General features: G+C 34.7%; 3 protein-coding genes across 4 annotated transcripts; all 3 read right to left on the bottom strand.

The window, feature by feature from the left end:
- Nucleotides 1-1,567: 1,567 nt before the first annotated feature.
- On the bottom strand, nt 1,568-8,413 carry LOC105434341 (uncharacterized). The gene has a single exon (XM_089073634.1). The coding sequence runs from the start codon at nt 7,987-7,989 to the stop codon at nt 6,556-6,558; it is 1,434 nt and encodes a 477-aa protein (XP_088929760.1). The 5' UTR covers nt 7,990-8,413; the 3' UTR covers nt 1,568-6,555.
- Nucleotides 8,414-15,557: 7,144 nt separating this feature from the next.
- Art3 (arginine methyltransferase 3) lies at nt 15,558-20,452 on the bottom strand. 2 transcript variants are annotated; one of them, XM_011650036.3, is made up of 8 exons: nt 20,310-20,452; nt 19,705-20,031; nt 19,430-19,608; nt 19,211-19,360; nt 18,839-19,026; nt 18,484-18,710; nt 17,748-18,107; nt 15,558-16,920 (listed from the first exon to the last, which is right to left on the bottom strand). In XM_011650036.3, exons 1-8 carry the CDS (start codon nt 20,449-20,451, stop codon nt 16,811-16,813), a joined length of 1,683 nt encoding a protein of 560 aa, XP_011648338.2. In that variant the 5' UTR covers nt 20,452; the 3' UTR covers nt 15,558-16,810. The 2 variants fall into 2 exon arrangements, with proteins under 2 accessions (XP_011648338.2, XP_011648339.2); XM_011650037.3 differs by having other exon boundaries at nt 20,192-20,314.
- A 259-nt stretch (nt 20,453-20,711) lies between these two features.
- DNApol-eta (DNA polymerase eta) lies at nt 20,712-23,927 on the bottom strand. The gene is made up of 7 exons (XM_011650035.3): nt 23,779-23,927; nt 23,546-23,680; nt 23,135-23,343; nt 22,889-23,055; nt 22,580-22,803; nt 22,381-22,504; nt 20,712-22,290 (listed from the first exon to the last, which is right to left on the bottom strand). Exons 1-7 carry the CDS (start codon nt 23,925-23,927, stop codon nt 20,905-20,907), a joined length of 2,394 nt encoding a protein of 797 aa, XP_011648337.2. The 3' UTR covers nt 20,712-20,904.
- Between the last annotated feature and the right edge of the window lie 45 nt (nt 23,928-23,972).

Here is a 23,972-nt window from a genome sequence, read left to right as displayed (position 1 = left end):
ATCGGAAATATCTGGTACGTCGGTCCCGCCAAGTTGTCGACGGCCTAGAGGAAGAAAGAGCAAAGGCGAAAAGATCTAGGGAGGGTGTAAGTAGATTCCGCAATGCTTTTGTGGGCGTCTTCGTTCTCCCAGGACGTCGGCACGATCTCTCGGACCTGGATATATCCCTGTCGCCAGTAAATGCACTGCCAATCGAATTCCTGGTCGACATAGTGGCAAGGAATGGAGCAAAGAGAAAGAGAGAGAGAGAGAGAGAGAGAGAGAGAGAGAGAGAGAGAGAGACAAAAAGAGGGAAAGGAAGGAAAAGAAACTTGGAGATTTATCGTTAGACCTACCGGTCTTTCGCTGTGGAATTGACTTATGGAAGGTTGCTTCTTAACAGAGATAGTCTGATCGCTCGCAAGAATTAGATTAATAATTTATTACAATGGCATACGCATTTTGTTATATGATAAGGCCTGTTAATCAAAGTCTTGGATAGAAGATAGAACAGATCCGCTGGTGAAGGATCAGTCAAGATTGTTTAATTAATTGAACACGTAAAATATTGCGTACTATTAATAATGAAACTATGCCAAATCAAAGTCACTGTTAAATTACTACTTATTTATTCTAATAAATAACATCTCTTCCTCTAGCGTACACATACAAAAAGTTAATATTTAACATAAAATTTTATTTTATTTTATTAATATAAAATTATATTATTCTTACTTTTTAAATTTGAAATACCGATTGATTTTTCTCAATTACTTCACTTAATTTTTTACATTTGATAAACTAACTGATTGCATTAGACTCGTGGTAAGAACATCAAAGACGCGATGGAACCTATTAGTGAATAGTTGCGGAGGATTTTGAGAAGAAATCAGCCTCTTACGTTTAAAGCTCTCCTCTCTCTCTTTCTCTCTCTTCTTCCCATGGGGGGTCGCGACACGTCTCTTTATTCGGACGGCACACAAAGGTTTCGCGAAGATTACGGGACCGCCAATCCCCTCCTGTATGGATTTTACGGAGGGGCATTATAGCGACACATAGTGAAGTAATATGGAAGGGCATCTCATCCCTGGACAATACCGCGCCTGAGAATCCCTGAAGCTTTTTTCTCTCTTCCTTTATCACTCTTTCTCTTTCTGTTTCTCTGGATCATTAACGTAACTGTGGCTGACTATCGTGGCAACGTGATTTCAATGCCGCGAAAGACCTATCGAAGTGATAAATAAGAATCCATGTTTTGTGATATTAAATTACTTAAAATTTATAGATCATCATAATTGGAAACGGTATGCTAGCAAATAATATAAAACAAAATTATGCCTAGTGGAGAGCATACTTTGGCATTAATTTGTTGTGAAAATTTATAAAGTTCCAAACGAATTTTTCCTTTTCCACAGAATGGTGAAGATGAAATATAAGTATTACTTAAATTATAATCTATTTATTTTGGATCATCATTATTGTATACCTATTCTTAAAATTATTATATTAAAAAAATTATTATATTAAAATTATATTTATGAAAACAAAATACTATGGGTACTGGGTATAAAAAGAAAGGAAATACGCATTTTTGAGAGACATGTATTTCAGAAGTCAAGACATTTATTTATTTACAGATATAGACAATGGAACGCATTCGCAAATTAATCTAACGCAAAGCAATTGGACGTGATACAAGTAACATAAGATTTATCGCAAGATTTGAATATCGGAATATCATACATTTATACATATATATGCCCGTACGTTTATCTTATATACAATTTCGAGAAACGCTCGAATAGCTATGATACCTTAAAAATCTACGCGATCTCTCGTGACTTTTTTGGATAATACATTATATTACTTCCGAATAACTATATAGAATTTAATAATTACATAATATTTGATATATACTTAATATTATATTTTTTTACGAATATAGGTTAAATAGATTGATAATGCTACGCTTTTATGTCACTCTATGACTAGGTCTCTATACATTAAATTTCCATTCCATTGCAACTGAAACATAAAGCGATGAAAATTCGAAGCTGATCGTGCATTAATTTGAATTTAAAATTAAAATTGCATTTTACCCGAAATAAAACTGATAGCTCGCGCCTGTTATTTTACGTATTTTATCAATTTACAATGATTAGAAAAAAAAACGATTGACTTTAATTTTCAAGCAAATGAAAATTTTCTCAGAAATAACGGTTATGATTATCTAGATTTTTTCTCATATATACTTATTACAATGACTAAATTAATTTTCTAGAATTAGATTCTAGAAAATGATTAAAAATTATATACATGTTACTTTAAATTTATCAATATATTTAAGTCAGTATATTTAATTAAATTAAAGGTACTCTTCCATTCTGAATTAACAGAATAATAGTAAATAATAATAAGAAATTTAAAACATAATCTGAACGAAAAGCTACATGCAAGCGAATAAATTGCATCATTGTTTAACTAATAAAAATATCTTTTGTCATTATTATAATCGCATTCAATAAGTTCGAGAGTTCGCTCCTAATATTACGATATTAGAATAGATCAATCGTAACAATCGTAAAGAAAATGAATGATCTGATATTTCAGAGGGAAAGATAACTGTATATATTATACTGCTCGTATCAATTGTATATTTGAATGTTGAAATTTATTAGCATGTTTAATATATGAGTTTTTTTATACTACATGCATACTGATTAATATTTCAATGCATAGCTTCAAGAACAAATCGTTTTAACATAAACATCATAAAGTATAATAGACATTTACCAAAATATAAAATAAAATAAAAAAAAGATAAACATAATTATTTTATTATCTGTATAAGAGATTCTATTTAGAATGGTTATAAAGTCCTTATAAAATTCTTTTATAAACTTTCATAATCGTATACTGTACTTAATAAAATTATTGAAATTGAGTTATAAAAAATATTGGCGTTATACTTGATGAAGTTTAAGTATATATTAATAGCTATTTATTTATAAAAGTTTTTTAACAAATGAATTGGAATAAATAAAGTGACCTTTTGACCGCCACTTTATTAAATTTGAGCCCGTTTTTTTATTTTTTTCTAGTATTATCCGTAAATCTGTTATTTCAGAATCTTAGTTTATATATAATGATGCTAATCATATTGAAAAATAATTTCAAGATTAATTGTATAAATAAAATTGATAAAAATTCTTTTGTTTACTTTTTTATGGATTAATTGAATTATATATTATAAAATGAAAATTATGAAAGTTTTAAGTTGTACAAAGACTTTATATTTTACTCTCAAATATATCTCAAATGTCTTAATTCTTTGGTTTTCCTAGCTATATGATGATCTCACTATGAGAAGATCAATATGTTATCCAAAATTAATTATTAATTAATAGTATATAAATTCAAGAATATATACTGAATTCAAAACATTCATCATCAATATTTTCGAGACATAAAGTAAAATAAAAGAAAAAAAAATATAGTTATAAATATAAAAAAGAGAGAAACATATATCATTACGAGAAAATGTTATTTATATTATAATTATTATTGTGAATTGTGTTTTTATTAGCATTAAAGAGTAAAAGCTTGTTTTGATTAATTTAAAATAAAAGATTAAAATAACATATATTATTATTATATCTCTGCAAGTATATTTTTAATAACGTAATTCATATATGAGGAAAATTGAAAAAAATAACATAAAATTAATTGATACGAGACAATAAACTTATCATAAATGATAAATGATAAAATGATATAACTCTGTATAAAAATACGAACGATTATTTCTTATATAAATTCATTTAACTTATTATAAATGGAATTACGAATAAATAAATTATAAAAAAATATAAAAATCAAAAATCAAATAAAAAATCAAAAATAGTTAAATGTCTTGGTGAAATTAACATCTCTCTCTTTAAAGAGCATAACAGAGACGGATCTAAACGCAAAGAAATCTGTTCGTCAACTTAGCTAGTTAAATTGAGATCGTCATATCCCTCACACTTAGATAATCTATCATTTAGCATAATCGCGCCTTGCTATATATACATGTTCATATGCTATGTACATATTTACATCACACGAAAGATCGCTTCTGCCTATTGCTTGCTCGCGATTAATGTCGCGATTAATGTCGAAATTTTACAAGAAATTTACAAAGAATGTATGCCCCTCGCTAATAACCTGCTTCTAATTACATGACACGAGTCTACGACTAGAATTAGTTATTTAGATAACTGGATATGATTAGAGATCTATAATTTCTACAATAACTATATATGTCTTTGGCAATAGTGCACTCGATAAATTCAACATACGATCACGTATACATGTCAATTATTCAATCGTAAGATAGCGCGATCACAAACGAACATTTATGATGAACTTGAATAAGCATCGTAATGCGCTTTTCTTTTAAGGTATCGAAAAGATACAGATCATTTTTTGAATTTTTTGAAAGTATATTGATGTAAATTTCAACGTTTATTCGAGAATCTATATTCGTTGAAACAAGTTCATCCGTGCTCGTTTGCGCTCTTGATCAGTCAGGATCTTTTCAAATTTCTTTCGAATCCTGATTGTTGCCGTTTATTATTATCGCCGCCATCAATTATTAATGTGTCTCCTTAAAATGCGCTATATCTAAGATCTCTTAATTATTGACTAATATCTCGGTGCATAAATTCAAGAAGAAGTATTCATCATTAACATATACCAAGATATAAAATAAAATAAAGAAAAATTGAAAAATTAAAAAATCCATATCTTTTATCGGTAACATTTAATTGTTTCCGTCAGCTATGAATATAATGAATATGATCGATACATACATACAAATTTATTTCTGATGTCGACAACTGTAACGCGCAACCCTGTTTTTCCCGGTGAGTGTTGCGAGTAAAATTTGATAACAATCTCGTATGCTAAGATGAATCCAGACCTAGTAGAAATGCGAACAGACATGAATGAACAAAGTTGCTTCGGTGAATGTACATGATGGTGGCGCAAATACGAAATAAATTTACATTGATAATAAATACATGCCCTTTCTTTTCAGCATATAAAAAAGGCTCGTTATAAAGTTCGCTTACACAAATGTTTGTTCATGAGTGTTCGTCTTTTCTAATTTGATCTGTAAACCATTTTTAAGGAATAAGATTATCATATATGAGGTATGCTCAAAAATTCTCTGACGTAAGCCTAAAAGATAAACGTGACTGATCGTATCTACTGCATGTTGTCTTCTTCAAAATATATTTTCGAAGTTATGAGAGGATGATACTTTGAATATATAATAGGAGATATGACAATCATGTTTTTTTCTTTTGGACTTAATCTGGAAAATTTTTGATAGCATCTCGTATAATTCTATTTGTATATCATTTTTTATAATTTTAGGGTCTGCATTATTTTTTTCAATCGAATAATATTTATTACTAGTGATATCTTTCGTAATACTAATCTTTTTAGTATTACTTTTTACTTATGTTTTAATAATCTTTTTAATTTAGATATTTCTTTGTTATGACTAGTTTTTTTTGGAATTATTATTTTCTTTGGTATTAATTTGATAGCGGATTATTTTTGGTATTATTCTCTTTAGTATTATTGATCTTTTTGGTATTATTAATTTTTTTATATTATTACTTTTTTGGTATTAATTTGATAGCGAATCTTTGTTGTTATTTTCTTCTTATTAATCTTTTTGATATCATTAATTTTTTTACTATTACAAAAAAGATTTAAATATTTCTTTGGAATTATTAATTTTTTGTACTACTATTTTCTTTGGTATTAATTTGATAATGAATCATCTTGATATTATTTTCTTTTATTAGTTTTTTTGGTACTGCAATTTCTTTGGTTTTTAATTTTTCTTGGTATTTCTTTGGTATTAATTTGATAGCGAATCATCTTTGTACATATAAGGACTAGAAATGATTATATGACTAGAAATGACTAGAAATGACTAGAAATGGTAAATTACATTTGGCGAAGGAACACTTAATTTCTACTTAAAAGTTTAAAATTATTTAATTTGTAATCTTGTTGCATTTTTAGTTTTTCCAGCAAAGCTTTTTCAAAATAAATTTCTGATTATATATTTTCTTTAAGAATTCTTATTTAAATTTTATATTAATATATATAGAAAATGTTATAATAAAACAATAATAAGACTTGATATTATTTAATTACAATAATAAAATAATTAGTAAAATGAAAGAAAAACGAGCTAAAACAAAATGAATTAACAGAACAAAATAATAAAATAATAACGATAAATAAAAATTAAGCGTCCCTTCTTAGCAACAATAATAATGCTCTTTCTCTTTCATAGCTCTTCATCAAATTCTTCAGTTCCTTTCCCATTTTTTTTATTATTACTAGAAAGAGCATTATACTGAGCATTTTGATTAAGTACTCACAGTTACGAAAGCCGCCGAATCGATTAATGAATGAAAAAGCGTCATCGTCTCGTGTTTCTTACAAATCAAGACCGAATCTCCAGTAAAGTCCGGGTCGTCTTGGCAGAGGTCTCGCCGGAAATTGGTGTCAGGTCATCTCGTTGGTCAACTGGTTGGTCGGGACGGTCTGATTGATGTCTGGTTTACCAATAGTTTCCTGGCCATCGACTCCGTTGTTATTATTGCTGTTGCTAACGTTGTTATTAGTCTCAGGATGTTGAGTGGCGAGGTGTTTACGCAGAGCAGCTTGCCTAGTGAACTTGGCCTCGCATTTGGTGCACGGGATTTCCGCATTGCTCCCCGACGACGATGTGGACGACGAGGTCGCGGAACTATCGGTATTGGGTAGTCTGGGCTTGTGCCAACGTCGATGAGACGCGAGATTGGCCGGGCAGGAGAACCGCTTGTCACACTCAGGACAACGATATTCCACGTGAGCGATTCGAGAGCATCGATGTTGTGCCAATTGGAAGGCGTCCTCGTGAAGTTGCCGGCAAAGTTTGCACTGATACGGTCCGAGCCGATTTTCGATCTTGGCCAGCTCGGCGCGCGCTTCCTCCGTGACCTCGACGATATTGAAGGCGGGATCGATGTCACCTGTGACTACCGCTTCGTCCGGGCCCAAGATGACGGTGCCCGATACCGGGCTGCTGGTATCCTCGTCGAACTTGAGCCGCCTGGCATGTTTTTTCTTGGGCCTCTGAGCGACAGTTTTTTCGCCGCTGGTCTGTTTGGGGGTCGACAGGGAGGCGCTGCTAACGGGTGGTCCGGAGGGTGGTGAAACGAGATCTTCTTCCCGGACTCTTCTTCTAGGGCACTGAGGCGGCGACGGTGTGCTAGGCGGTGTCATAGGCGCGTGCACACTCTGAAGATGTTGCTGCGGTGTTAAAAGTAGCTGCTGATGATAGCCCTGCATCGATTGCAAATGCGTCGGACTCGCCAATAGAAGCTTCTGATTATGCAAGTGATATTTTGAGGCGAGCTCGTTCCCAGGATACGGCGGCAATCGAGTATTTTCTTCGGGAAGATGATGAATCTTATCAACGATCGAGTCGTGGAAGCGAGGCGATTCTTTATTGAGGACCAGTCGTTCGTAGTGGTTCTGATGACTCTGCGCCGAAGAGCTGCGTAAAGTATCCAGGTCGTCTACCACTAGCTGTTGATCATCCTCGCTGTCTCTGCGATCTTCGGAACGAGCCTGAATTTCCTCGCGGATTCTAAAATCTTTCTCGTCGCCCACTTCGATCATCTCTTCTGTCTTCGGGGTACTCGGCGTCGGCGGCGGCTTCAAGGACAAGTCCAAGGGACACGGCGTCGAAGACCTCGAAGATTCCCAGGACAACGATGTATGATGTTCAGCTGGCGGAATCCGCGAGTATAGTAACGGCGAAGATGGGTCCTCCATCGGAATGTGCCACGTGGTCGGTGGTGCAGCGTAAGTAGGATGAATCTCTTCACTGTAGTAGCTCATGTAGTTAAGACCCGGGGCCAGAAAGGCCCTCGGCAGAGCGCCGTGAAGCATCTTCACCTACTTTTCTTACTATCTGCCTCTTTTTGGATTTCTTCAAAACTCGCGCTGCGCCTTCCGCTTCTCGCTTTGTGTTTCCATAGTGTCGAGGGGCAGATCTCTCCCACGACTCGTTGCCGAGGGAACTCGAAGAACCGACCAGCTGTCACGAAGACACTTTCACTAGGGAAAGAAATGCTGGGCCTGTCTTACAAGGATACCCTCTTAAGATCTCCTTGGATGGTACGACGTACCTCTTCCCTCGGCTGTCGGACGTCGTGTGGCAGAATCCGCTCGTGCTGCGTCTCGTTTATGCCATACGCTCCGCCCGGGCAGCCGTTGCTTGTCGGACATTCATTGGTCGACGTTTCCACCCTCTTCCTACTCTTCGGTCGAACGCATGCGTGTTCTAAATGCATGACGCGCCTCTCGGCGCAGGCAAACGCTGCCGAGCAGCTGGTGGGGTAGAGATGTAGCTTCTCGCCTGGTCGGAGGTTCCTGTGGAGCAGGTAGAATTTTGATAAGGGAACAATGAGGACGCGATTTTTTATAGTTTTGATATCGGTAAATTCATCTTTCTCTGGGGCAACATTAATTAATCTTACGAATCAGTATTTAAATTATATCAATCAACGACCGAGTAATCTAACATCTTTACGAAGCTCGATCGGATGTTCTCCAATAAACAGAAAAATATATAATAATTTATTTACTTGTCCGGAATCATTTGAAAATTGCGGTGAGGCAAAGAAGTTTACTATAATTATTAATATTTTTTAATAAGCAGAAGAAAGCATATGTTTAATATTCTCAAAAGTTTATGAATTATATAAAAAAAAAAAGAAATCTGGGAAATACTAGTATTTTTTGATGCCATAATAGATGCGTTTAAAAAACATATAAAGTTATCGTAAATCTCTGCATTTAGTTTCGCACGGTATCACGATGTATGAAGTTTAATACTTAAAGAGTATAATTTAATCATATTGCGGAAAAAATATTTTGCATATTTTATACGTTAGCATATTTTTTCGAATACATTTAATAACGGGTCTGTCTATTACTTCTCAATAAAACGTCCAATGTCGCATCAATGATACACACCCAATACGCTATGCGACGTGACGTTCAATCATTCAGTCGCTCGGATAGTCCCTTATTATCGAGGCAACTCCCTTCAGTCGTACCTCGAAAGAGGAGCGACTTATTACATATTACGTTTAAAGCATCGTCGCGTCCCTCACGACATTAAATTTAGTCCTCGCACAATGACTCGTGCGACATTCCACGTTCGTTTTTTTTCATTGGCAGCCGTAGAAACGAGCGGATCTTGCGGCATCGCAGGTGACGCCGGCGATGGGGCGCATTGATAACCCGGTATTACACACGCGGTTCTCGCATATGCGCGTTTTATCATTACGCGCGCAAGCGAAATGATACGTTTCACACTTGAAACGCGACTGGTAGCACCACGCGTGTCTGTCAGAACGAGAGAAGTCGAAAGGCTCTTTTCGGCTGAAAACTTCTTACGTTTCATACTTTTTCTTTTTTTTTTTCTCCACTAATCACTGGTAGGATGACTTCCGGACCTCGATTCTCAAAAAAACTAATTTTTCATTATCTTTAGACGTAAAATTATTTGGAAATCAACAATTTTTTGGCATAAACGCTGTGAAAATCGCGACGAATTCTCTATCTAAGTAGACAACACAAATGCGCGCGATATATATTTTTTTACAGAAGAAACAGAAATTAATATAATACTATTACACTATTAATCTTATGATACGCTCATAAACACAATTGTCGAAACGATCCCCGCGATGGCAGCCGTTCACGAAGTTAACGCAGCGAGAGAACTAATCGGCATCGCGGAAGAGAGGCAACAATAAACTTTAAAAGGTTCGAAACTTTCAAGTTGACATGCCTTTCTCCAAAAAGGAAATGGAGAGATAAAAATGAACCGTGCAGTAAAAAGAACAGGTCTGAAGTGTCGTCGAGCAATATTTGCCGTAAGGGCGTCCCCGCGACGACCGACGACGCGGCGATCGATCGATTGCACAACTTGCATATCTCCGAATTCCATAGAGCGTTCGTTTTAGAATCTCGTCGATCTCCTCCCGGAATTCGTGGATTTAATCTTGCGCTCAAATAGACACGTCGATTAACGATTCCACTGATTAATTCAAGGGGTGAGCTGGAAATGGAAATTAGGCGAGCGCGCTGACACTTGGATCGACGACTGCACGCATATTTGAAAAAGCGTTTTGCAATATTAATCGCGATTCTCTGACGGCCATCAATTCGGCGAGGTAAAGTTTTCGGATTAAAACGTTCGATCTTTCGTTGAGTCTCATTTTGATATATATTTGATATTCTACACGATGTCTGCCATCGTTGAAATAATTTCTGTTATACCTAAGAATCTTAAGAGATGATTTCACATCGGATCTTTAATCGGCTATCTTTAATGTAGCTCTTGAATTATTTCTTAATTATATATAATTATCAATTAATCATGTTCAGATCGAATTTAATTAAGAAATATTCATATCTCTAAAATCGTGAAACGGAAAATATTAGGAAAATATTAAGAATATTAATCCAGATCGTTTAAGGCTGTGCAAAATGTTTAACTGAAATTATGTGGAAGAAAACCATTTAAAGTTAAAGCTTGATTTATACAAATCTTTTCTTTTCGATGTGCATGTAGATTTTAGAAATTTTTAGATTACTTTACACAGCAGCTTTAAATTTTCCTAAAACAATATTTTTCTCTGAACAAAACCTTCGTTTCCTTTGCGTGAAAAATTCCTTTTTCTATTGAAACACCGACAGCTATCTAAAAGTCACCAGTTTTCAGAACGAGACAGAGAAGACAGATTTCTTTTTTTCGACGAGAAGATTGCATCGACAAGAAGACGCCGTCCGTCCCAAGGAGACATTTTCCCACGAAAAGCGCGGCAGCGTCGTAATCCGTTGATCTTCTTACGTAATTAACAGGCTGTGGCCACGTCCGCCGATTAATCGCTATAAATATTTCCGCGATGCTGATGGACGTGACCGTGCCTCCCGTCGTTGTGCCATTCCGAGTCCGTGATGTGCGTTCGTGTGCGTGCAAGCCTGTGCACATGTGCGGAGGTCGGACCGATGGTCAATCTGCACCCCTGAGAGATTCGCCAAGACCGAGGACAATCACTATAATTGGACAAGTGGAACTGTTGAGATGCACTCAAGAAACGCTATTTTTACCCTCCCGATGAGATGAAGAACCGATTGACGATTTTTACGACTGATTGTTGTCGATTGTTGTTCGCTTCAAATTGTGCTATTGTTGCTCAAAAAAGAATTTTCAGAAAGAATTATTCAAGTTTATAATTCGGGTTTTACTCGTAAAAATAATTTTATTCGTAAAGTAACTTTCCTTCAAGTTTTCATAACAATACTCTCAAGAATAAAGCAGAAGCATTGAAATTTTCTTTCAAAAGAATCGTCCATCCTTTGTAAGAATACATATTATGTGAAAAAGATCGCCGTGCAAAAAATTGAAGAAATCTAACTACCTAAAATTTTTCAAAAGATTTTTCAGAGAAAAAGAATGAACATTTTCATTATAATGCATCGATTCAATATGTCAGTATTGTCGATACATTTTATCTATTGACATCGAGATCTTTGACATTTTTCGAACTACCTGGAAATTTTTCAACACTCGAAACTCGAAGATTTAGCAATCTATAAGAAGTTCGGTATGTTTCAGAAAAAAATATTTTTGTGTTAAATATAAATATTCACCAACAATACACACAAATACATGCATATTGATAGACCGTTATAATGAACCGGTGCCTCTCGGTCATTTTAAATTTAAATGACAATGTCTTTTTTAGGAAAAATAGACCTATTGCTAAGAAAATAGACCTATTCATAAATATAGGAATATTTAAACGGAGCCTAAATCAGAAAAAAAGAATTCGAATTTGAATAACTATTCAATATTGTTCATGTTACAGCACTCCCTCGCAAAGTTTACTTAAAGCTATTCAGATATTTCTATAGATATTGGATAAATCTTACTTGTAAGAATATTTGAATTTTCACGTACCAAGCTGTAAACCTAGTTTCTCATCTTCGTAGTTTTATGAATTTCTACTTCCTTCAATTTTTAGATTCGCTTTGGTGGCGCGATACAGCAGATCTTCGTGATTAAATATAATTTCGGAAAAAATCCGTAAAATAAAATTCTTAGCGAGAAAAAAGAGGAGGCGAGTTGTCACATATTATCGATACATACGTTACTTATGATGTTCTATATTCGTCGAGATTGATTAGTTGTTTTCAATCTCTTCGATTCTACTTGTTTCGATATCTGTCTTTCTATATTTTTGCATTCGGCACAGTTATATTACGTTGACCAAGAGGGGGAAATATTGCAACACATATCCGGAAATCCGTTCGCGTACTTTGCCCCGCGTAATCTCCCTGTCTGCTATCTTTCTCTCTTTCTCTCTCTCTCTCTCTCTCTCTCTCTCTCTCTCTCTCTCTCCCTCTCTATTTATCTATCTTTCTTCCACTCTGTCTCTTCATCTCTCTCGCTCCGCGGACATAAAATTTTAACGCGTATCCCGGCGTAATCATTCCGCCGGGCGAACGAAAACAAGTGGCAAATGATCCATTATTATCCGCCAAACGTTATTCGAACTAAATACGGACGGATGTAAAATATAGGCATTAACGCGAGAGCCGAGCCGAACGAGCGGCTGCAGTCGGTGCGGATTTGCCATGATTATTTGATACCGATGGCGAAACATTTTGCCACGTGTTGCGCTATCGTGCGCGGTGTACAGAATGCGTTTCGCGGAACGTATATCTATACACACACACACACACACACACACACACACACACACACACACACACACACACACACACACACACACACACACACACACACACACACACACACACACACACACACACACACACACACACACACACACACACACACACACACACACACACACACACACACACACACACACACACACACACACACACACACACACACACACACACACACACACACACACACACACACACACACACACACACACACACACACACACACACACACACACACACACACACACACACACACACACACACACACACACACACACACACACACACACACACACACACACACACACACACACACACACACACACACTTATATATAAATATAGATATGTATATGTATATATGAAAATACTCACGCAATGCATCGCTCGGATTACCCACAGGACGGGCGACATTAGATACACGTTTGTGCGCTTTTCGGCCGCGAAATTGTACAGCGAGCTAATGCATTACGTCCGGAGGCGACGGTGGCCGTACGCGATCATTAAATTGTGAAAGAATTCAACTAATCTATATTCTGTCTAATTTGGTAATTTGGAGATTGCGCGATTAAATTTACCGTATATATATATATGTACGGTATTTGATCTGTCTTGTCGGAATAGACGTTTTACCGCTACCTAAAGTTCTCCCCGTTAAACCATCGCGATACCATTATAGAGACATTTCCCGATCGCATCGGCACTGCCGGCCGATCTCTCCGACGAAGGAGGAGACGGAGCAAGATTTCCCCGCTGTTACGAAAGCGCGACAGAGGGATCTCCTAAATATCTCGCAAAAGCGGAACGCTCTAGTACGCTCGTCTCTCTTGCGCCATCCGGGAGAGGAAGAGAGATATACATAGTACACGGCTTCCAGGACGAGCGAGTAAGCTTTTTGCCTACGCGGATGTAGGCGAGTGCTCTCGTCCGCTGGTATGGAGGGAACGGGACGGGAGAGGGTGACTCTGCATATTTCATGCGATTTTAATGTGTCTCCGCTCGGCGAACACCCGAGAACTCGGGGGAGAGAGAGAGAGAGAGAGAGAGAGAGAGACGGGGAAGAGAGGAGAGAGGAAGAGAGAAAGAGGCCGTGTGCCACCACGTTGCACGGGGCAGGAGTGACTGCCGTGATGCTCTAATCGGCTTACGCAACAAGCCATCCTTATCCCCGGCCTCGGTCGCTCTCTCGTTTCCACCCCCGTTGTCCCGCCTCACTTCCCCCGGGTCCCCTGCCTATGCTCCTTATCCGCGTAGGGCCCTAAACGACGGCTATTACTTTGCGGTTGCCTCGCTCCTGTATCCTTTAAGGTTCCCGATGACGAGCGAGCGACGAAGGGGGAGCGAGAGGGAGCCGCGCGTGCATCCCTCTGGATTTTTCGCGGACAAAAGTTCAATTAAAAAGTAGCCTTTTATCGACCAAGTTGCGGGGGATGCTTCGACGCTAATATCAAATGCATATAAATTTTTCGCGACATATTTATGTAGAAAAGTAAGTACTTGTGTCGTTGCAAAATCTTTAGGTTCTTTAAGCTTGCAAGATTTTTCTTCGTGATCTTCGAAAAGTACATTTCTGATTTCGCTATATTCTAATGATATACATTTTTTTATACTTACGTTTATATTTACGTTCTTCTAAAAAACAAGATATATTTACTTATATAATATTTGTATAATAAAACTAACATTAGGATATATTTGATTCTCATATACCTTAAATACGAAACATTTTAGTCTTTATGAAATTAACTAATATACATCTTAGCGGCCATTTTCCGGTCGGGATATTCCGAGAAAAACTGTTTAATTCAAAATATTATTCCATTCATCCTAAAAATAAGGTCAGCCTGTTATTAATAGAATTCTCTACACGATTATGATCCGACGAAATACGTAGACATCTTCGGGAAAGAAAAAAAAAAAAAAAAAGCAAGATTCGTCTCACGAAGATGAACGCGAATACCGTAGCAATCGCAACGTTACGCGATTAAATACTTTTACAGGGGAAGATTTTGCGGGGCTAAACGCGGGAACGGGTGGTGCGGGTCGTGTTCGTGTCGTCCTGCCCTACCTTCCATGTGTGTTTGCCGAGTGCACGAGGGGAGGGGGGGAGCCGCATTCGGTTGCCCTAGGCCAGAACGTGCATTATTGGATAGAGTTACGTTAAACATACGCGCCACGCGTTTCCTCTCGCCTCCAATGCCGGTATCCTCGGCTCGCGAGCGCGTTATTCGCGCCATCGGGATATCGAATGAACCCGGATGAGTTTGTCGCCGACAAACATACAATTGTATGTCGTGTCGCCGTCGTCGTTGCCGGTGAACGTCCGCGCAACGTATCTAACCGACGGCATGCCCATCCTCCGTAATTATCGTGCAGCATCGTGTTATAATTATCCGTATATGCGCAGGAAATTAATTAACGCGCCTCTCTTCAGCGGCAGATTATCTGAGAAATGTGGGAAATGGATTTTTTCCTTCGCAGGCGGAGAGTTTAACGGAATTTATTCGTTCTAGATATCGCACGACTCGCTTTGAAAATTAGGAAAAGGAAACTTAATATAATTTCTATTTAAGATACTTTTTGCAAGATAATTAAATTGTAATAAATTTGCAAAATTTTTGATTCCGATATGTATTTTATGAAGGACAAACAAGGAGATAATATATAAAAGATTTAAGGAGCTTGTAAGATTCTAAAGATTTATTTCAATTTGCATACATTTCAAAAGATCATCGATGTTATAATTATTCAATAATTACATGCAGGTCAAATCGGATTGAAATTCGCTATTTCAATGGATTACTTACACAATAGCGCATGTATACGTCACGTTGCATCTCCTCGAGTATAGAAACTGCGAGAGATGTCACCGATGCGATCTCTCGATGAACACTATAGCTAATCTTTTATCGTATCACAGAATCGTATTAGTCGTTTGGTTGCAATTTCAATTCGGTAGCAAGAACGGTATCTAGATTATTCGATAATTCGGTATGTACGTACTCTTGTACGTACGCATCACATGCACGAGGAATGGCAGGAGAATTCGCATAAATGTTAATATCGGACGATCGAAGTGTATATTCGTCGACAGCATTGTCGATGAGGTACGAATTTTATTTAGAGAAAAAATTCTAGCGGAAGCAATAAGAACTCGATCGAAGAAGTTCCGACCAAGTGGATTATCAAGTATTTTCTTAGAACGATTCAATAAAAAATTGAACCTGGGCGTATCTCCTATGCATCGTTGTCTGTGTGTACTAAGCTCTGCGGACTTCTTTTCTATTATTTTTGAAATTTTCTCCTTTCCTTTATTTGGCGTTCTGACACTTACGTAGCGAGTACTGTTCGACTATATAAGATTAAACCTCTATTGTTCATGCAAAAATTCTTAAAATTGAATTTAAAAATGTATAACTGGTTTAGAGATATTTATATATATATATATATATATATATATATATATGTTGATACATACTCGCTACTATTTAAAAGGCACAAATGTAAATAGCTACTAGATCAATGATTATTCCGTAATTATCACCCGCAAATTTAAAAGAAAGCATGATATCCCATATCTCTTACGATGTGAGAGAGAGAGAGAGAGAGAGAGAGAGAGAGAGAGAGAGAGAGAAAGAGAGAAAGAGCGTATATGTATTAACAGTAATATGTATGGTTCCAGCATAAAAACTAAGATCTGGAATTCCAAAACGCGTAAGTTATATCCTCCGTTTAAGTAAACGGACACTATAAACTATTAATTACAAATTTCAAATTGTATGAAAAGAGAGATAAAGATTCAGCAACACGTCATTCGCGGGAAAGAACGTCTAATAAAAATGGAAATTTTGTAACGCGATAGCTGGACCCTATTTCCAATATGTGGCACATGCGGCTATTGTTCACGCGTATTTCAGAACAAGCATATTCGATATTTAATCTAGAAAATATGTCTGAGAGAAATTTTTGATATGGATAATGACTATCAAGCCTCGGATGTCCTTACAGTGTCTTCGACAAACCAACGTGCCGGTTATGACTTCACCTATATATAAAATGAAAAAATATAAATGTATATAATATTATTTTAATTATATTATTTTTTAATTATGTAGATGGGACTGATATAATAATATTATTTCATTTCAAATTCTATCTTAAAATGTAGTGTTTATGTCAATTTATCTTTATTTATCTCCAAGATAATTGACAAAACAACATAAAAAGACTAAGCGAGATTTAGAATTACGTTTCTGAATACTCTCCAAAAATCGTAAAGGTTATTAGGGTAACATGTTGGTAAAAGAAGTTACGAGAAGTAGCGCCGCATTGCCTACTAAAGACGCTATCTATTTTATCGACGATTGAAGAAGTCATTATTCACTATACCGAAAGTAAGTGAATTTACGTTACCGATCGCGACATTTAATTCGTGCCACCTCTCGCAACCTCCTATACATTTATGATTCTCTAATAATTCTGAGGATTTTTCGAAGGTATTGAGACGTAAATCTCAATTCTCTGTCTAATCTCTTATCTAATCATTTTAAAAAAGATAAATGCTGACAGATATTTTAAAGCATTACCCGAAATAAAATAATATCATTATTATAATAACTAATTAATTAATACAAAAATACAATAAAATTGCAATAGAAATACGATTAATATTATAATACATAATTTTGTTTTAAATATCATTTTAAAATACTTAATATAATAATGTATATAATTGAATTATTAATCACATATTTGATTATTGCATTAAATATTTTAAAATGCCATTCAAAATAAATTATAATGATAATATTAAACATTATATTAATTATAATAAAATTGAATATATTTTATACACATATATTTTAAATTTACCTTCAGTTATGCTAATGGGCTCGCTTAAAGAAAATACCGTCTGTTTCCAATGTGTTGGCGTAGTATAAGGACCTGTACTGAAATGAATCGGATTCTCGAGATCAAAGAAAATGTCGAAATAACCGATTATCGCAGTTAATGATCCTGTTTTTTTCACATTCAATGTGAAGGGAGATGAAAAATTGATGCAATCCGTAGTAACTTTGTACAAATCAAAGGCTTGGATCTCGATGGAGCTTGTTATAAGATCATCGACGTTACAGATCTCTATACTAGGCTCACGTAGCACTTCACCTTTCATACAGCTCATTTTAAAACCATATACGTTTGACCAATAATCGACCAGATCAATATATCTCTCTACGGAACAACAGTAATTTATAAAATAATTATATAGTATATTAACTAAATAATCGAATAATATATGTTTAATTACGCAATATTCATTTAAATTATATCTTTATCATTTTTATCAATGTACATCAATCTTAATCTTGATTTACTTTATTCTTTATCTTTTTTTAAAATTAAAAAAATTGAAGAAGGATATTAAAACGAAATTAATCTATATTGATGGGCTCTGTGTGTGTGTGTGTGTGTGTGTGTGTGTGTGTGTGTGTGTGTGAGAGAGAGAGAGAGAGAGAGAGAGAGAGAGAGAGAGAGAGAGAGAGAGAGAGAGAGATTGTCAAGGAAATATCTAAAATTATTCCAGTAGAATCAAAATTGTAATACATACTTGTATCTCCACTTCCCACAATACTAATTGTACATCTGTTTGGAAGAATCACTCCGCCTGGTGTCAGATAATGATCCCTAGCATAAATGACTGTATCCAGCATTCCCTCAAATAAGAGAAAATATCCCATCCATTCGGATATTATAGCATCCACTTTTTCTACTCCTATATTAATATCTTCTAAACGACCTCTTTTTAAAGTGATTATGTCGCTGAGATTGTTCTCCCTGGAATTAGTGGATATGTTATTGTATTTTCATTATATAAGATCTAATTCAAACTCTGATTTGTCTGATTTTAAAAAATAGTATTTTATTATAGTTAATAGTATTTTATTATATATATTTAAATATACCTTACTATATCCATAGCGTGATATATCACATCAGATTGATCGACGCTAATAACTTTACGGCAACCAGATTTTGCCGCAAACATTGACAAAATACCAGTTCCACAACCAACGTCTAACATTATACTATCATGAAATTTGTTGGAATTTGTTAATAATGCATCACGATAGCTTTCTGTTCGTACTTTGTCCTATAATATAAATATAGCTCTATTAGTTTTTCACAAATAATCATAATATATTAACTAATATTCTATCTTCAAAAAAATTTATATAATTTCTTTAATCAAAAAGATAATTTAACTCATAATCTTGCAATTTCAAATGTTAAATTACGAACAAACAGATTTGATCGATTTTTTATTTAAAACTTACCGATAACATTTCGTGATGTATAGCAAAATGATTGTACGTATTGAAGTAACCTTTATCATTATGAACATTGACTGGAGTATTCTTTTCCTTTTCATCTAAATCATCACCTAGGATCAATTTCTGAGCCTTCTCTTTCATCTCCTCCATTTGCTATAAAAAAATAAATTCCTTTACATTAAATCACACATGGAAATACATTTAATGATTATATAATTATACCTGCTTCACCAGGAAGCATGTTGTTTCACTTTCCTTCAGCTGAGATTTGAGCGATCTGATAGTTTTTTTCATATCTTCGTACTGTGCCTCTGACAAAATTACACTGTCATCACTTTGATATATTTGTCTTACTCCTCTTTCTTCAATCATATCTTTAATGTTGATGAGATCTTCGATATCTGCATTAAAATATTTTGACAATTAGTATGATCTACATAATATCAGATGTAGATGTAAAAAAAAACTTGCTTTGGCTTCAAGTTCTTTATACTTGCCATACATTAACCATTGATCATCTTCCATAACAGGACGTAAATACTCGTCTTTGTCCCAAGCTTCTATACCCAATGTATTCAGTTGTTCAGGTAAAATCTCCTTACGACGAACGAAATTAATTAGTTTGATGTACGAGTAAGTATCATGAATATGTTTCCTTATAAAATTGCAGAAGTCAAACTTGTGAAAAGTCTCGATGTGATGCAGTGCAGAAGGAAATCCATTAATAGTTTCTGTACAAAATAAGCATAAAATATCATGATGATCCTCACCGTTTTCTTCCCAGTCATCTCCACTATCACTGTCGCTTGACATGTTATTATATCCTAAAAAGAAAAACATTTACAAATACATTTATGTTTAATTGAAAGAAAAAAGAGAATTACATATATGTAATAATCATATAAAAAATGTTTTCTTTGACAGAATGATCCACACAATGGATTTTTAGAAAAATACTCCATAATCAGAAAATATATTATTTACACTTCATAAGTTAAATGCGTAGCCCTTTTGCTTATTGCTATGTACAACAGACAAAATGTATTGCGATTTTCTATTGTTTTACAACTCATTATGCAAAACTTTCATTAATGTTTTTTACCTAAATTTGCCATGGAAAACGTCGTTTTCCTTCGCAATGTTAACCACAAAACCGCTTCGATATAATCTCGTCGCGCGAATCGAGCACGTGTCAACAACTCTGGCGCAACTTCTATTCTCCTTATGTCGAGTTCATACGACATATATGACAATATTGAATGAGCTCACAAAAACCAGTGAACAAAACGTAAATGTATGTATAGATTTGCTTTTACGAATTGTTTGATAATATTTATAATTTATACTTTTTTACAAAATATTTAATTATATACTTTTATACTTCAATGTAAACCCAATCAATAAAGAAATAAAATTAGAATTTCGAATCAGGAAAGGGAAAATAATGTATAAAATAACTATAATGTTCTAATATATTTTCAATAAATATATCATATTGATAATATATTAATATATTGTAATTTATTTCACATTTTATGAGTTCACATATCTATATTTTAATGATATACAATATATAAAATATACACAAAATATTTATTTTACAATTTTTTCTATAATCACATCATATAATCATTTTATTTATAATCACATGCGACTATAAAAAAGGATGAATTGTCGTGATTAAATATTAGACATCATCACGAGAAAAATGTAGGTATGGATTGGGAATCCCTTTCGGGTTTGCAAGCGTTTGACGTTTGTCGTTTTACGGAAGAAATAATTACTTCGGCATCTTCAATTTTTCTCTTCATATTTCCGTTCTCACCTGATGTGGGTTTATTAATCTCCTGACATAAATTCTGTGCGACATGGAAATCCATATGTTCGTCAAACTTTGTTATAGGTATCATTTGATTGCACTCGGCGCATCGTTCCAAGGGCGCATCGTGCTCGCATGAGTCAGTCTTGATCAGAAAATTATATAGAGGATTGCATTTTTTGTCGTTCTTGCCGGCCACTTTGGATTTGCTGGGTTTTCCCCTTCCTACCTTTGGTAATTCTCGAGCGACCTTAACGTTTTCCTGTTTCTTATTTCGCGATTTCATGTACAGTCTTGCCTCTTCCTGCAGATCAGCCGGCAATAAGGACAAGATGTCAGGATCTATATTGTTCAGATCTGGGAATATTTCTTGTAATTGCACTGAAGGCTCTTTTACAGAAGTTTTTTCATTACTCTCTGTTGCAGATTTTCTATTATTGCTATTTATATTCATATTCATATAGCTTGTAGAAGGTGTTTCATGAATATTCTCTTGCACACATAAATCTATATTGTAATCATCAATATTTTCATCATTTGCGTCTTTCTCATTTGCAGAAATCAATTGTTTTCTGCATTTTGATTCTTCCATAATGTTTTTGTCAGAAGTATCACAGCATTTTTTCTCTTCTGTCTTATATATATTCATAAAGAACGAATCTTGGAAATCATTATTATTTATTACTACATTCGATAAACGTTTGTTCTTTGACTTCATTTTATCGCGTTCGTTGCAAACTTGAATCAGTTTAGAAACTCTTTGTGAAGTAGGCGAATCTTCCGTACTCATATTTAACAAATTATTGACAATTTTTTTATTTCCTTCACTTTTCTTTGCATCTAATTCAGTAATTATAGAAGATTCTTTAGTTTTTTGAGTTTTCTCTCCATTTACTTTTGAACTAGATATAGAATTTATTGTAATTCCAGGCGAATTTAAGACTTCCTTATCTTTCAGTTTTGTATTTTTAAAAAATTTCAGAAAGCTATCACTTTCTTTTGATTCTACGAATTTAGTGGCGGAAATGCCCATATATACTACTGGACATTGTGTAGACTTGGTGATAACCTCCACACATTGATTCGCCATTTTTTCTAATTTATATGAATTCAAAGCAAGCGAACGCGTTTGGGATATAACATTTCTATTCTGATAATAATGGAAAGAGATAATGAGTAACGTTGCACGCCGCTGATTTTCTATGAAATCCTCTTCAAGCCGTTCACAAACTTCTGCTGCCAGATCTCCAGCCCAATGCTTTAACTAAACACAAAATATTTTCATACAATCTGCAAACATAAATTTTTTGAAAATTTTTTAGATAATATTCAAAATTAATTTTTATGACTTTACCACTTCCAATGAAGTAATGGCTTGTTTCCCAGGAAACTTTTTACATGCGCTGATGGATTTCGGCAATAATCTATTAGTGACAGGCTCATCGTCTATTCCCCGAGCAATATTGTATAACCAAAATCTAAAGAGTCAATTATGTCAGAAATTATTAATTACTATCGTGACTTTGTCCACAGAAAAAAAGTTTCCAACTTACCCTGTTTTTTCATCAAAGTGTTTCTGTAATTGTTCCATAGAATATTGCAATAGATCTCCCATAACTTTACAACCGAGAGACTCAACTACTACATCACCAAACTTGCCACCAAGATTTCGGACTTTTTTTACTGGGAGTGTTGAATAAAGACTTAAAACGGCTGTCTCAGGTAAAATCGTTTGGCAATTTGGTTTGTGTAATCCACATGCTAATTTTGCTAATATCTATAAATTAATGAAAGCATTCAATTAATATGCAAATCATTAAAATATGTTACATATTAAAATATAAAAAAGAAAGAATATTAACTTTATTCTGTGAAATTCCGGCGGAACATCTGAATCCAGTTTCCACATATATACTGTCTCTTATTTCTTCAACTATCACACCAGCTATGGCAAGCTTTTGAGCTTGAACCTCTTGCAATTCTTGAAAAGAATCTGATATCCAAGTCTGTAGTCCTTGACGTCTCTCCTCTAAAAATAATAATGCATTGGTTTGACATAATCATTTATATTTCAAATATCGGTACATTTTATTTAACTTTTAAATTACCTTCATCATTTTTACCAACTTCGGAATATCCCACAATATATGTATTTTTCAGAGAGGCTATTAATTCTTTTGAAGAAATTTCAGATGTGGCTAATCTTTTATCTACAATATCTGTAATATCGAGATATGCCTCATCAACACTAGCACGTTCTATTACATTGCAATGTTTTTTTATAACTTCAATGACCTTACGACCAGCTTTTCTATATCTGCATATAAATAATATAAATTGTTAAGCTAATTTTAACTGATTATACATAATAATTTTTAATTTATATATTTATTTCAAAAAATAAATAATTCAGAGATCTAAATAAAATCTAAAAAATATCAGCTAAACAGTGTTAAATCATACAACATGCAATCAACATATTGTGTTTGTAAAAATTTATTTTAATTGCAAACTATTACCTGGATGTATCTGCTTTTCCACGGAGGCACGGGACACTGGCTAAAATAATATCTGGGCATTTTTCTTTCGCTTCTTTGCCTCTCATATGTCTGGTTACTCCAAAACTTCGTGCTTCGTAATTGACAGCTATTATTCTACAGTCAATTAAATACATTACAATCATATTGCTCCAAAGTCAATAACTGAAATTTTTACACAAAAAGGTAAGAGTTGAATAAATAATTCTATTTACCCTCCCATCTCCCATTGATTATACTGGACAACTGCAAGCGGTTTTCCCGTGTACTGCGGTTGCAGTTTGACCTCGACCTGACAGAAGAAGCAGTCCATGTCGATCAAGACGACGATTCTGTCACCTGACTTCGCCATTTCACTGGACATTCGTTGGAATAATTAAGCTACCAATCTAATTAAGAACAAGGATGC

The sequence above is a fragment of the Pogonomyrmex barbatus genome, unplaced genomic scaffold (genome assembly GCF_055798465.1).
Source record: "Pogonomyrmex barbatus isolate J1 unplaced genomic scaffold, ASM5579846v1 scaffold1, whole genome shotgun sequence".
NCBI lineage: Eukaryota > Metazoa > Arthropoda > Insecta > Hymenoptera > Formicidae > Pogonomyrmex > Pogonomyrmex barbatus.
This window is presented reverse-complemented; position numbering and strand designations above follow the sequence as displayed.